The sequence below is a fragment of the Schistocerca nitens genome, chromosome 1 (genome assembly GCF_023898315.1).
Source record: "Schistocerca nitens isolate TAMUIC-IGC-003100 chromosome 1, iqSchNite1.1, whole genome shotgun sequence".
Classification (NCBI taxonomy): Eukaryota; Metazoa; Arthropoda; class Insecta; order Orthoptera; family Acrididae; genus Schistocerca; species Schistocerca nitens.
In genome coordinates, this window is record NC_064614.1 from 240,532,515 (window position 1) to 240,548,147 (window position 15,633).

The window sequence follows — 15,633 nt, forward strand, 5'->3', positions numbered from 1 at the left end:
TCATTTCGTGTGGTCGTTTATACAAGATCACTCGACGGATTATCATATGAGGGCATTCAAAATTACCTCTCAGATGAAGGAAAAACGGCCGTACATCGAGTAATGAAAAGGGTTGAAAAGGAATTGGTACCAACATGCACTCTCTTCTTGATGTTTGACAGAGTTCAAGTTCCATCGAACATTAAAGTGGGATGTGAGACAATTTCTGTTTGCACTTACATCCCCAACCCTACGCATTGCTAACAGTGTCAGAGATTTCATCACATCAGACACTCGTGTTCCAATATAGCCAAATGCGTTACCTGTGGTAGGGATACCCATGAGGGTGATCGTCCACCCCTATCGCCTAGTTTCATTAACTGAATGGGCGACCACGCTGCTTCCTCTAGAGATCGCCCTGTTTTTAAAGATAAACGAATTATTCAGGAATTCCGAGTGAAGGAAAATGTGTCTACCTTTTTTGCTCGTAAGCTACTCGCCAGTAGAAAGCCCACTGTGCTCCCAACGGGTAAATATAGCACTGTCCTCACCTCTCCTCGACCTCCTAAGGAGATAGCCATGCAGACTTGCGATCTCACCTTTAGCACCATGGTCGTCATATCAGACAGCCCAAAGGTGGCCTGTTCAACCTCCCCACTATCACTTGCTCACTCTAAGGCTCAGCCTTCATCGGCTCCTGCTAAATCATGAGCCCCAAATTTGGACGTCCAGACTTCCAAAAAAGGGCCTACTCATGAAAAATTTTTACATACCCAGACCTCACAACCATTAACTCCTCCTTCATCTCAACACCCTGCTTCCAAAAAGGTTCATAAGAAAAACAGTTCCTCTTCTTCTCCACCACAGCGTGTCTCTGCTACAGCACCACCCAGTGGTAGCCACCCTCGGCCATCTTCCAAGTCGCCAAGACACACCACTCGCAGCCAATCAACCAGCCGATCACTGGCGGCAGGAGGTGCCCCCAAACGACCTATGGATCTGGATCTTCTGCCTCTGTCTGAATGCTATTCCATGCTGTTGACCACTGGCTCTCAGCAGTTGCTGAGTTGATGGCAACCGTGGTGAGATTTTTCCTTTCTTCATCCACCCTATGTCAGTTATCCATTGGAATATCCAAGGAATTCGCTCCAATCTGGATAAACTGTCGATCCTCTTACGATCCTAATCCCCGGTCATCTTCTGTCTTAGGAAACAAAGCTCTGTCCCCATGATCACTTTGTCTTCCCTCATTTCCAATCAGTCTGGTTTGATCTCCCCTCTGTTGCTGGCATTCTGTCACATGGAGGACTTATGATTCTTCTCCATGATACTATCCATTGTCGCCTAATCCACTTACACAGTTCCTTCCTAGCTGTCACTGTATATCTTTCCCTTTCTGAATTCACCTTCTCTTCTTGTACCATATACAATCGTCCACACCAGTGTCTAGAGCCGATCTCCTTCATCTCCTTGGTTGCTCCCACGCCACTATTTGCTGGTTGGGGACTTCAATGCCCACCACCTGCTTTGGGAATCTCCGCATCCTTGTCTGAGACCCTACTGATTGTCCTCTTCCACCAAGTAGATCTTATTTGCCTCAACACTGGGGAACCTACATTTTTGCCTGCCTCCACAACAACCTACTCTCATTTGGACCTTTTTGTTTTGTCGGTGCTGTTCGGTTAGCTCGGCGCTTTGAATGGTTCGCTCTTGCTGATACACACTCGAGTGACTATTTTCCATGTGTCCTTCAATTACAGCCACAACTGCCATCTATGTGCCCAAGACGCTTTTCTCCTCTCTAGCAACATTTGATGACCGTCAGTTTCCTAGCATCGACGATCAGGTCACTCATGTTATGGGAGTTATTCTTACAGCAATGGGAAGTTCAATACCTCGTACCTCCCCATCGCCCCAGCCCTCCTCAGTTCCTTGATGGAACGAGGCATGCCGTGACGCAATACGAGAGCGAAGACGTGCTCTTCGCGTTTTCCACCATTGTCCTACTTTCGCCAACTGTACCCGCTATAAGCAGTCACGTGTGCGATGCCATTGCGTCATACACGATAGCAAGAAGGCAAGCTGGGATTTCTTTACCAGCTCCTTTAATACCTTCCTTCCCTCATCAGTTGTTTGGAGTCGAATCCAACATATCGGGCACGTCCAGTTTTTCCCTTATCTCTGGGCTAACTGTCATGCAGGATAACTTAGTGAACCCAGTCGCAATTTCTAACTTACTGGGACGACTCTTTGTTGATATTTGGAGCTCTTCCAATTACCCACCAGCGTTTCTCCTGAAGAAACGTATGGGAAGAGCGACCTCTTGCTTTTTCAGCTCAAAATCGCGAAGGCTATAATGCCGTTTTTCCTATGCGGGAACTCAGACATGCCCTCTGCTCTCGCTCTTCTGCTCTGGGACCAGATGGTGTCCACGTCTATCATACTCTAGTCTGTGCTACCTCCTTCGCTTTATAATCACCTTTGGGTCCACAATACCTTTCCCAGAAGACCGCAGAAAACTATCGTCATTCCTGTTCCAAAACCTGGAGAGGACAAACATCTCCCCTCCAGCTATCACCCAATCTCTCTCACGATTAGTGTTTGTAAGGTTTTGTAGTGTATGGTAAACTGCCATTTAGGCTGGTGGCTGGAGTCCCAAAACCTTTTAACAACTGCTTAATGTGGTTTCCGAAAGCATCGTTCTGCAGTTGACCATCTTGTTGCTCTCTCCACTTCTATCATAAACAATTTTCTCAGGAAACGCCAAATGGTAGCTATAGTTTCTGATCTGGAGAGGGCATATGATACCTGTTGGAGGACAGGCAACCTCCACACAGTGTTCTCTTGGGGCTTTCGAGGTCGGCTACCCCTTCTCATCGGTGAATTTATGACAGAGCACACATTTAAGATGCAAGTGAATACTACTTGTTGTGTCTAGACAAGACAGCCTAGACACTATGAGAGGAAGCCGAAAGGTACGCGCTTAAACTCACGCAGGCTGGCGTGAGGTCTGAAACAGGATACGTAATGAATGCTATAAAGAAAAGTACGTAGCTTCTGGAATACTTAACTTTAATCCACATTTGTAGAACATCGCTCTTGATGATACATTAATAGAATCTCAATATCAATTGAATACGGCGCCTTGTTAGGTCGTAGCAAATGTAGCTGAAGGCTATGCTAACTATCGTCTCGGCAAATGAGAGCTTATTTGTCAGTGAACCATGGCTATGAACGTCGGCTGTACAACTGGGGCGAGTGCCAGTACGTCTCTCTAGACCTGCCGTGTGGTGGCACTCGGTCTGCTATCACTGACAGTGGCGACACGCGGGTCCGGCGTATACTAATGGACCGCGGCCGATTTAAAGGCTACCACCTAGCAAGTGTGGTGTCTGGCGGTGACACCACACTACTCTATCCTGTACCTTACCCCAAGAAAACGGGGTGCCCCAGGGCTCCGTGATAAGTGTTGTTCTGTTTTCCCTTGCCATCAATCCAATTATGGATTGTCTCCATCATCCTGATGTCTCGGGCTCCCTCTTTGTCAGCCATTTTGCAATCTACTACAACTCTCAACGGACCAGTCTTCTTGAACGACGTCTTCAAGGAAGTCTCGATCACCTCCACTCATGGAACATCGAAACCGGCTTTCGATTTTCTCCCAGTAAGACCATCTGTGTACATTTTTGGCGTCATGCGGAGTTTTCTCCGCCTTCCCTACATCTAGGCCCTGTTGACCTTCCATTTGCGGACGTCGTCAAATTCTAGGGACTTATGTTTGATAGAAAACTGTGCTGGTCTTCCTACATTTCCTATCTTTAGGTTCGCTGTCTGCAATCCCTCAACAACCTCTGTGTTCTGAGTGGTACCTCCTGGGGAGCGGACCGAGTGGTTCTCCTCCGCCTATATCGCGCCTTAGTGCGTTCGAAATTGTACTATGGAAGCATAGTTTACTACTCTGCATGGCCATCTATTCTTCGGCGTCTATATTCTGTCCACCACCGTGGATTGCGTTTAGCATCTGGAGCTGTTTACACTAGACATGTGGAGAGCGTTTATGCTGAGACTGCTGAACCTCTGCTGTCCAGTCAGCGAGCTGTCCTTCTGAATCGTTACATTAGTCATCTTTCTTCCATGCGTGCTCATCCAACGCATGCCCTTTTTTTCGACGCCTCCTTGGATCTGGGGTGTGCAGGCAGCCCTTCCTCTCTACTACCACTGGGAGTCTGTTTCTGTCAACTGCTACATTCACTTTCCTTCCAATTTCCTAAAACTCTCTTGACGGATGGGGCTACAACGCCACCCTGGCTTTGCCTCCTGACCCACCTTCTCCGTGACCTTTGACCTTTGTTATCTTCCCAAGGATAGCACCCCCCCCCCCAATAGTATATCCTCGGGCATTTCCGGCTCTATGCACACAAATGGAGTATGCCACATTTATTTACACTGACAGCTCCAAGACCACCTTTGGTGTCAGGAGCGCCTATATTATTGACAAAACCCCTATTAGATTTCGGTCACCCTCTGGTCCACTTAATTCAGGACAGCCACCACATGTTTCATTTGGGGGGGGGGGGCATCACTGTGGCATTCCTCTGGATCCCAGGGCATGTTGGTATACGCGGAAATGAGACAGCCGATAAAGCAACAAAGGCTGCTGTCTCTCTTCCTCGGTCCGCTGTTCACATGGTTCCCTTTGCGAACTAAAGAGCATTTTATGGCACACACACTGGTCTGCACTTCAGGCTAATAAATTACAGGACATAAAACCTCTTCCCTGTGCGTGCAACTTCCTCCCGGCCTCGTCGTCAGGAGGAGGTAATTTTAACTAGACTCCGGACTGAACACTGTCTTTTTAGCCCTCGACGTCTTTTAAGTGGCGATCCTCCCCCACTTTGTCCCCACTGTTCTCAATCGTGGACGGTGAGACACCTTTTACTTCAGTGCCCCTATTTTAATCCGCTACGCGCCCGTTTACAGCTGTCGCCAGATATTGTAAGGGTATGGTTAGGTGTTTTCTTATTTTAAGACTGAACACAACTGTGTAAGCTGTAATGACATTGTTTAATATTGCAATTTTGTCACGGAAATACACAGTTTTACAAAGTTGACAATGTGACAATGTTAAAACAGTTCTGAAAATGACGCATCTCGTCCTCTGAGCTAATCCTAAACAAAACAGTATTAAATTTTAACTCTCAGAAAGTTAAATAATCCTAAACACAACAATATTAAATTTTAACTAGAAGTTTCTTTACAAAATTGTTCTTATGATTACATTATGATATTGGCCAGTACTACTATAAATCATCTCATTCCCGTTCAAAGTTCGGTACTATTTTTATGATGACAATCAAGTCTACAACGATGGTTAATTTTGTGACAACTCGAGCAAAAGATTACCCAAGGTCGCTCGAGTTTACAGTGGACGCAAGCTGGTGAACAAACAAGCTTACGTTTACCTGAACTGCGATGAGTTGTGGTCTGCATGGCTGCTCTCGTGCACTAAAATTCCTGTAAAATCTAATTAAGCCTTTGCTGAATTTTTAGCAGAAACTCTCCCTCTTTGCAAGAAAACATGAACTCATCCATAGGCTCAGACTATGGCAATATACACGCGCATGGCTGGAGCAGTGGGGATATTATAATGCCCCCTCAGTCCTCGCAAGACCATTTAACTAACTTGCCAGTTCGTTTCTCCACAGTTGGAGCTCAACGATGCTACAGCTAATTTCTAGCTGGAGGTCAGCCGCTGTGAATGCAGTGTTCACACAAATTTTGCCTGTGCATCATACACAGCGTTATGTGCTCCATTCTGAACTTAACGCCAGTTCAGAGAAGAGCCCACGAATATTTCGCTCTCATCTTTCTCGTAGACGAACTCTCTCCCCACCTGGGTTCTTTCGTTCTCCACGTCATGGCTGTTTTTGACCAATAGGAGCGTTCCTCTTATTTTGTGCAAACTCTCTCTACCAATCGCAAGGGTCCTACCATTAAACTGCATCGAAATCTCGGCACTTTACTCTTTCTGGGTTGCGTTTCCGCCAATCGGACATTTTGTGCCTGCTCCCAACGCCTAAAGTTACATGTGTCTATCATGTGTGTACCACTTGCATTTCATGTGACCGAATGCATCACTGGTTTTGTTTGTGTCCCTTTGGCATTTCGAAATGCAGTTTTGTAAAGCTTCTTTCTGTTCTACTTCTGGCGGCCCGTTACTCGCCCTGCAGTATGTGTCACCTGTACGGTCGCTGAATCTCGCTGTGGGACGCTCCCCCCTAAGAGCTTTCTGAAATGCCTCACAGGGTGTGGTCCCTGCATCTGCCCGTGCTGGCTTCCACACAAAACATTTCCTTTCACTGGTTGTGTCAACTTCTGCTCATTGATATGCATTATATAGGAGTGGTGTGTTAATACCTTCCATTGAGTATCATCCCTTTTGCATTGCGTACTTAAAGGCAAATCTGCTCATAACCACCAAAGTAAGTTAGGTGTCATGTTCACCTTCCTATTACAGTGTATAAAACTATTATGTAAGGTGTGAAATTGACCATCATTTATTCAGCCAGCTTACATATCCTCCTCCTACCATGTTCAGTTTTGTGCTGGGTCAATCAATGGTTCAGAAATTGAAGTCAGTGCAGAATTGTCTGCAACTGCTGACTCTAGCAGTTGACCTATTTACTGACCAACTTCCTATTTTAATATTTTGTATACCTTAGACAGTGGTTTGATCTAGTCTATTTATCGTTCTATTTCACATTATACTTGATTTCATATCCATGGATTTGAGCTCTTAAGTTATGTTCTTTTTTCTATCAGAATTTAACATTCTTTCTAATTTTCTGATTTTTATACAATGCTATTTAACTCATCTAAACTCCTTTTCTCTCAATATAGTTGTCTACATTTTCATTTCAATTTAAATAGAAACACTTGGAGCTTATCTTTAAAATTGTATTATCTTTAAAAATTTTAGTTTTGAGACTGATCTGTTTTTTGCCTACCTAATGTATGTTAAATGATGATGGATATGTATTGAAGTTGAGGAAACCGCCATTTAACATTATCCTCCCCTTTTTCAATATCTCCAGCTTTCATACCAATCATAATCTAAGAAATTTTCATTTCTTATAATAAAGCTGTATAATCATACACTACAGGCATAATCCTATTCATGAACATGTTATAGTCCCTAAAATCTTAACTCTATGCATTACAACTTTACAAAATTTTCAAATTTGATTTTTACAAACATATTAAATTTCTAATCCTATTAATTACTTTACAAAACTGAAACAGACATCATTGAATACCTAAGCCTTCTGACATGACACAAGCTTGGTAACGCGATTGGCGGCATGTTGAATGCGATCCATTAATTCCTCTTCATTTCTAGGTGGTTCACGTCTGGGTGGATGAACTAGAACCTTGATGAATCCCAACAGGAAAAAGTCAGGTGGCGTAAGGTCTGTTGATCGTGGGGGCCAAGTCCTACAAGCACCTCTGCCAATTACCCAGCCATCAAAGAGTTCATTAAAATATCTGCACACAGCACGACTGTTATGTGCAGGCGCCCCATCATGCAGCAACCACATGTGTAGCCGTATGTCCAGGGAACATCTTCCAGCAGGACGGGCAGAGTTTCCTGTAAAAAGTGAAGGGAATTTGCCCCAATAAGTCGAGGAGGTAGATGGACTGGCCCAATCAGATGGTCAGCCACAATGCCTGCCCAAATGTTGAGCGAAAATCGTTCCTGGTGTCCGTGGTTCATGATGTGAGGATGTCACCTTGCCAAGTAATGAATGTTTCGAGTGTTGTTAAGGCCATCCCGATGGAAGGTGCACTCGCTGGTAAACAACACAATACTGGGGATGTCGGGATCTCATGCAACACATCGCAGAAACCACCAGCAAAACCCTAGTCTGTGTTCATAGTCCTCCACAGGATTTAGGTCTTGGACAGGGTGGAAACTAAATGGATGCTGGCCATCATGCCTCAAATCCTCCCAGACTAAACGATGAGTGACTCCCACATCGTGTCCAACTGCTCGAGTACTTGTCGTAGGTGCTTCCTCGAAGTGCTTGAGAACAGTCTCCCAAATCAGCATCCATTCGTGTTCGAGGTCTTCCAGCATCACCATGATATTCTGCTAATGAGCGTGTTTCACCAAGGCGCCGGTGAATTACTGTAAACGTTTGCAGGTGTGGGTGGCGCCTTGCTTGGTACTGTTCCTCATAGAACCGTTGAGCTCCATGCGCATTACCTTCAGCTAGTCCATAAACAAAAACCACATCTTGTTGTTCTCCAAACGAATACTGTGCCGTCATGCTTACTGCATGACTAAATCACAAGCGGCGTGTGTGTGTTCTGAAGCGAAGCTTACATGTGAATGCTTCTGACGTGGGGTGGAGATAAACAGCAAGACCTATTCGACACATGTGCGTGTCACGATGGGGCAGTGACGGGCGAGGGACATTTGTATGTGTGAACTGACAACCATAGCGCTGTGGCGCCAGGTTTCCGTAGTTTACAAATGGTGTGTTGTCGACTTACACAACATCAGTAATTTTGGTTCCTACTGGCATCAGCTATCCAGGGTTAAAATTTCGTGACACAATTTTTCTCCACCTTCTATATAACTCGAAAACCGCACACTCCAACGAAAACGCATCTCAGTACACAATTGACTAAACTAAACTAAATTAAATTTGCTACAAAAAAAGGTCGCATTAATTTTTTGTCTAGGACTAACGGTTTGCGCAGAGAGATCGGGAGAAAATTGAAAATCTCGCGCGACGTGTGCGCACTGTAGCTTACGTACTTTTTGTAGGCCAGTTTGTGGTAGTTTCCCGAGTTGATGGACCACAAGTGACCTGTATCAAAATGTTCGTCTCAACTTCCTATATATTACTGTGGTATGTTGTAAAGAATGACAATGAATAATAATACTGAAAGTAAATAGAAATATGCATTAAAAGTGTTCTATCTCAGAAACCATTCGGAATAGGGCATATGTCCACATCAAGTTTTTTGTTCAGAATCAGCTACGCTATCACCTGTCAAGACACGTACCTATCCTCCTGATTCACTATATATATATATATATATATATATATATATATATATATATATATATATATATATATACAAGTCGGGACCTCGTGCAACACATCGCAGGAACCACCAGCAAAACCCTAGTCTGTGTTCATAGTGTCCAATTTATGTTGACCATCCTAAATAACTGTTTGTCCAGATGAAAATTACGAAATGTTTCAAGCAAATGTTCATTAGTCGTCAGGGATGCATCAATCAGCATGATTGCCTTCGTTGCAGCTTTGTTTTTTCAAAGATATGAACAGCGGTATGACTTTTTTAAATGGCACCCTATATTTTTTATTCGGTAATTCATTTTATCTCCTAAAGAGCTATTCAAAAATGTATCACAGCGTACCATTCACTGAAACACAACGTTATTAATTACGTAACACAACATTGACGTTGACGCTCCCAGCGCTTAGTGCAGGTATTTGGCGTAATGGAACACATCCACGTGCTGACGTCGACAGAGGACAAATGTAAACATAAGTGGAATGCACACCCGTCATTCCTTCAACCATCGTCAGTTGAAGACTTGTGTGAGTAGAATGTACACCAACGAAGAGAAGGTAGAAATGCTACTCGTCTGTGGGGAATGTAAGTTAGCATAACAGTAATTGCAATACTGTTTTCTTACATACGGTTACATTTAGAACAGTAGTTTAATCCTTTTAAATACTGTTGTGTAGAGTAGTCATACAGTAAAAAGGCTGTCCTTCCTACAAACAGTATCGACATAACGTTTCTTTTATTGTTGTTGTTGAAGGTAGGCAAAGTGGTACGCAGGTTGCGGAACTGTACAGAGAGCGATATCCTGACAAGAATCCATCTTCCCGACGGATGTTTTCTCGTCTTGTTGCGACGCTCCAGGAAACGGGAAGTTTCAATCCACGACAACGCAATCATCATAGCATTCACACAGACGAAGCTGCCAAAGTTACTATACTGTTCACATGCGAGCACATGACAACTTGAACATGAGATTGTCATTCCTAAAACCAGTGTAAATCATATTCTTACACGTCACCGGTTCCATCCTTACCATGTACAACTACATCAAGAACTGCATGGGAATCATTTCCAGAATTGTGTACAGTTCTGTCAGCGGACACAGTAGCAAATCCTCACCAACCCAAACTTCTTCTCCACTGTTCAATTTACCGATGATTGTTCCTTCTCAAACGAAGGATATGTAAATACAAGGAACATTCATTATTGGTCCAGCGACAACCCACGATGGCTTAGAAAGGTGGAACAACAGCGTCAATGGAGAGTTAACGTCTGGTTTGAGATGCTTGGTACTACAATTATTGGCCCTTATTTCATCAATGGTAATCTAAATGGCACAGAATATGCCAACTTCCTCTGACGAATTCTTCCTCCTCTTCTGCATGAAGTGCAGCTAAGAACCAGAATGCTTATGTGGTATCAACACGATGGATGTCCAGCACATAATGCCTTGTGTGCACGTCACATTCTGAACCAAAGGTATCCTGTCAGATGGATTGGTCGAGGAGAAACCGTTACTTGGCCTGCTAGGTCTCCTGATTTAAATCCTCTGCACTTTTTTCTTTGGGGAAGCATTAAAGACGTTGTCTATCGCGATATTCCAACAGCTCCAGAGGACATGCAAGAACGCATCATGCTTACTTGTAATTCTCTTCAGCAGGCAACATTGGAAGCAGTAAATAATTCTTTCATTCAACGAGTGCACCAGTGTATTGGTGTCCATGGTCACCACTTTGAGTACCTATGAATGTTCTACTCTTGGGCAATGGTACAGGAGAGCCAAAGTCAATTTTGTGTTATGTTTTTGCTTGGTGTTCATTTGATTTCTCTTAACTCCAGCAAGTGGATGAGTATGTGATCTCGGGCTCAAAGTCAATATTGTGTTATGTAATTAATAACGTTGTGTTTCAGTGAATGGTACACTGTGATAAATTTCTGAATAGGTCTTTAGGAGAGGAAATGAACTACTGAATAAAAAATGCAGGGTATGATTTAAAAAAGTTATACTGCTGTTCATATCTTTGTAAAAAACAAAGCTACAATGAAGGCAGTCATGCTGATTGATGTCCCCCTGATGGCTAAAGAACATTACAGTTATTTATGGTGGTGAAGATAAATGGGACATATATGTTTGTGTGTGTGCATATGTATGTATATATATGTATTGTATTCCTTACTTCATCTTCTTTGGCTACTATGTAATTTGTCTACACGATTATTTATTTGTAATAATTTTATAGTGCATGAACTCTTCAACTGAGTGTAAACTATTCTTTAGTAAATATTGTTTAAGAAATTTTTAAATTTGTGGAGATCCTTTATGTTTCTTATATCTTTTGATAGTTTTTCATATATCTTTACTCCTTGATAAAACAGAGTGGTTTGGGTCTTTGCTTTATTCATTCTATCTCGTGACAAGCAGTCGCTGTATCTGGTTTGACCATAGTGTATGGAGCCGCTTATTGCATATTGTTCATTGTTTTTCTGTATGAAAACCGCAGTTTTAAATATCTATTCACTTGGGACTGTCAGGATATCTTGTTTTTTGACCAGTTCGATATTGTGAGCCCTTCTGTGACTCTTGCTCGTTATTCTGATGGCTCGTTTTTGCAGTTTGAACAGTTTTTCACATCTGAACATTTACACCCCATAATACTATCCTGTAACTGATAATATAATGTATGTGTGCAAAGAATGTTATCCTTAGGCATGAGCTATTACAGCCTGTAGTTAATATTTGTAAGGCATAGCATGATGTGCTAATTCTGTTTTCAGTTACTCTGATATGTTCATTCCCACCCCATTTTCGTTGTTTACCAAAATACACACCTAAAACTTTTGTGTCAGCAATATGTTCTATGGTCTCATTATGTATTCTACATTTTGTTGTATTAGGTTTTTATTTACATAGAACTTCATTTTATTATTCTTTTTTACATTAAGAGTTACTTCTTGTTATTTTATCAGTTGTGGACTGCCACATCGTCTTTTATGGTGTCCTATCTTTAATTACTATATTTCTGTCATCAGCAAACAACACTGGTTCTCCTTGTGTGGCCCATAGTAGGAAGTCAATAACGCAAATGAGTAACAGTATTGAGGGATCCTAACACGGTGTCGAGGGGCTCCCACTTTCAAATATTCTTGATCTGAAAGATGTTTCACAATACAATTTGAGCCATTTGAAATTTGGTATGTCTCTACCATCTCTACTCTGTCTGACCGTAACTACTTATTGGCAACCCACCGTATTCCCAGTGCTTCGAATCTACCTAGCAGTACTTCACGATCAACTGTGTCAAATACTTTACTGAGGTCTGGGAAAAAGCTTGTCACCTGTCCTCCTTTATGTAGGGCCTCGAAAAGTACTTTTGCAAATTTTGTTATAGCAGCTTCTGTTCCCTTTCCAGACATGAAACCAAACTGTTCTTTGCTCAAAAGTTGGTTTTTATTTAAACAATCCTCAACTATGTTGATTGTAATAATTTCTATCAGTTTTGGAAAAGAAGACAGTACCGTAATATCTAGGCAGTTACATTTAATCCCGCACGCTTTATTTCAGTTGAAATCGTCTTGATTAGAATGCCAGTAAAAATTCCCACTACGCTTGTGTAAACACTTTCTGCCCTCGGAGACGATGGTGAGGCGACGTATGTGTAAGTTTTCATTGCTTGTGAAGTGCGGCTTTACGAGTTACACGCCAATGGCGTTTTGTAGTACTTGTCTTTAAGGTCGAAGTAAGTTTTCTTCTTAAGATCTTTGCCTTTGGCGCCCATGTGGTGATGCTGTGTTATGTTTACGTTTCGACGTGATTGTGAGGAGTGGACGAATGTATTGTTACCGTCACATTTGGATTGTTTTGTTTCCCGTTTACACATGTTAGAAGTTTGAATAATGGTACGTTGAGTGTTAGCATACAGACGTTTTATTTTACGAATTTTAAGACTGCGAATAAATGAATCATATTCCCGAGTTATACAAGAATAAGTGTCCATCCTTTTCCTCCCGTGTAAATTAAATTTCGTAAGATTTCACGTAGCCTGTTTGTGAATCCAACAGAGACATATGTATAATTCTCTCCCGTTTACACAGCAGAATCTACATTGTGAAATGCAGCCCAATTTAATCTTATTTTGGTCACATTTGAAAGGAACAAACGTTATTCAGTATTTAAGCTGCCGAACAGAATTGATTGTTGTATTGAAAGTTGCATATTTAATTTTATCTCTTTACCTGTACACTGAAAACCATTGTAAACGGTTTGTCAGGGTACGTTCGACACAATAGCAACTTTCTCATATTCGTTTCTTCACATACGTAATTCATGCAAATGTTGTACTGAACTGTAATTCAATTTTTATTTACTGAAGACTACACAGCTGCTGTAATCTTAATTTTTCCTCGTGCGCAATGTATTCTTAGAAATATGTATTTTATATTATCTGCGGTGAACTGATCTTATGGCAACATTTTTCTGTTGATACCATTCTCATGATACCATTGCATGATTCATCCCATAAATGATGAGTGTCTTTTCAGCTTAGGGTCTTGTCTCAATGAAAAATTTGCAGACAGTGATTCCAGCTTATGTGTAGGACACATGTATATTTTATGAAATAACTAACCTTGATTTCCTGCTACTGAATAGCATGCCCCGTCATTGAAGGTAATATTTATTTTTTTTCTTTCAAGGCTAAGAAGAAAATTGTAATGAAAGAGCAGCCAGTACACAAGGTAAAGAAGTCTGTGACAAAGAAGTCCTTGCCACATATCCTAAAACTAGATGACAAACCAAGAAGAATAAAAGGAGATCCAATTCAAAGGTCCATCAAGGACGTTAAAGATTTAGTAAATTCTATACATAAGAGTGAAAATGTGGAACAGCAGAAAGCGACCGGTATTTCCCACAGTCAACAACAACAAGGTCGAACTCCTATCCCAAAAGAAAAGCTACTGCACTACAGCAGAGGTTCTGGAGTTGATAAAGACAGTATAAAAACTAAAGTATGGAAGAAACGAATCAGTAAGCAGGAAAGGAAAATAGAATATGCAACAGAGCAAGCAGCAAGGGCAGAGCTATTACTGACAGAGGACAGTGGGTGAGTATAAATGTGTGTAGGCTATGGTATAGCCTTTTTTGAATTTCATGTGAAAGATAGCTCTGCAAGTATATTATGTACGCTATATTATATGCAAGAAAATATTCTTTCATCTTTTTAAAGTCGTCTGAGGTATCACTTCATGAGATGTATTGTAAGTTATAATTTTGTGATGCTAATGGGAAGCTGTCTTGTAAATATCCATCTGGAGAGTTCAGTGTTTTAATGTCATCATGTACATATTTTCTCTCTTGAAATCAGAAGCAAATAATCTATCAGAGTTAAGAAATAGTGATGATGGTTAGGTGCTGAGGGACTAAACAGTGAGGTTGTTAGTTCTAAAAGTTGTAATGATGTTTGTAATTATAAAAGTAGAAGAAAAAAATGACCTTCAGTACTCAGCATTGAAATTGATGTTAGAAATGCTGCTAAGAAAGTGACACCAAAATATATTTAAATGCTTAGTTAAATTTTAAAGTTAACTATATATTTTTTTTATTTATTTGTTTCTTCAAAGGATCATCTTGCAGTGATACATGTATGAGTTAGCATGGTAGTGTAACAAAAATCCATAGCTCAGAAATTAGGCATACCCAGAATACTTACATATGCTCTATAAGAATAGGACAGGTGGTCAGGCGTGGTTTTCATGAAGAAACCATTGCAGTATTTTGCTGAAGTGATGTGAGAAAACGCAATTCAGGATGACAGTGATCCTTCTGGTCAACTCCTGTGCCATACAGAAATTTTATTTGAAAACTCAAACTTAATTTAGTTCAGAAGTATTACACAGTTGGTTGTTGCTTTGTTGTATGAATAGAGAGCTTAACATTGAGGTCATACCAGTACTTGCCCTTACTCAAATACTTAGATGTGATTTAAATGTTTAAAACTACATTCCAAAGTTGAAATATGGAATGGAAATATGATCCACTCCCACATTTTTAATCCCTTTCTTTCACACTGAACCACATATGCCAGGGTCAGCCATACTCATTTTATAATATCCATTATTATAATACATGTCCAATATCAGTACAGTAACTAAAATATCTACTTTGGGACTGAGAATGTCATACCATATTACTGGCAAACAATGAAGGAACCAACCACCCTGAAAACACTTTAAAATCTTAAACCTAACAGTCTCTGCAGAAGATCAGATGCTACACAGAGCCTTAATTATGACCACATTTGTGGATCATCTCCTGAAATAGTGGTCAGGACAGTTTGCAAGCCGGTTGCAGCACTTTATCAATGACATGAAGCACGTTCTGTTAAAATGTGAATTACTGAAAATCTGTACACTGTTGGGTCTGCTCATCAAAGCTGAAATCCATCTGTCATAGGTCAGTACCCTTTCAGGAGTGATGTTAAAATTATTTCCTCCCACCTCATGGGCTAGGAAGAGCAACATCGTGTACATATCACTTATTTCACCTACTGC

At 41.4% G+C, this 15,633-nt stretch overlaps 1 protein-coding gene across 1 annotated transcript in view; it reads left to right on the plus strand.

Annotated features, from left to right (window-relative positions):
- The first annotated feature begins 12,852 nt into the window (after positions 1 to 12,852).
- The window catches only part of LOC126235239 (WD repeat-containing protein 46), a 76,165-nt gene continuing 73,384 nt past the window's right edge, over positions 12,853 to 15,633 (plus strand). The window contains exons 1-2 of the mRNA XM_049943974.1: positions 12,853 to 12,984; positions 13,780 to 14,186. Of these exons, the coding sequence (XP_049799931.1) occupies positions 12,982 to 12,984; positions 13,780 to 14,186 (410 nt within the window). The 5' untranslated portion in view covers positions 12,853 to 12,981. The remainder of the gene's footprint in view (positions 12,985 to 13,779; positions 14,187 to 15,633) is intronic.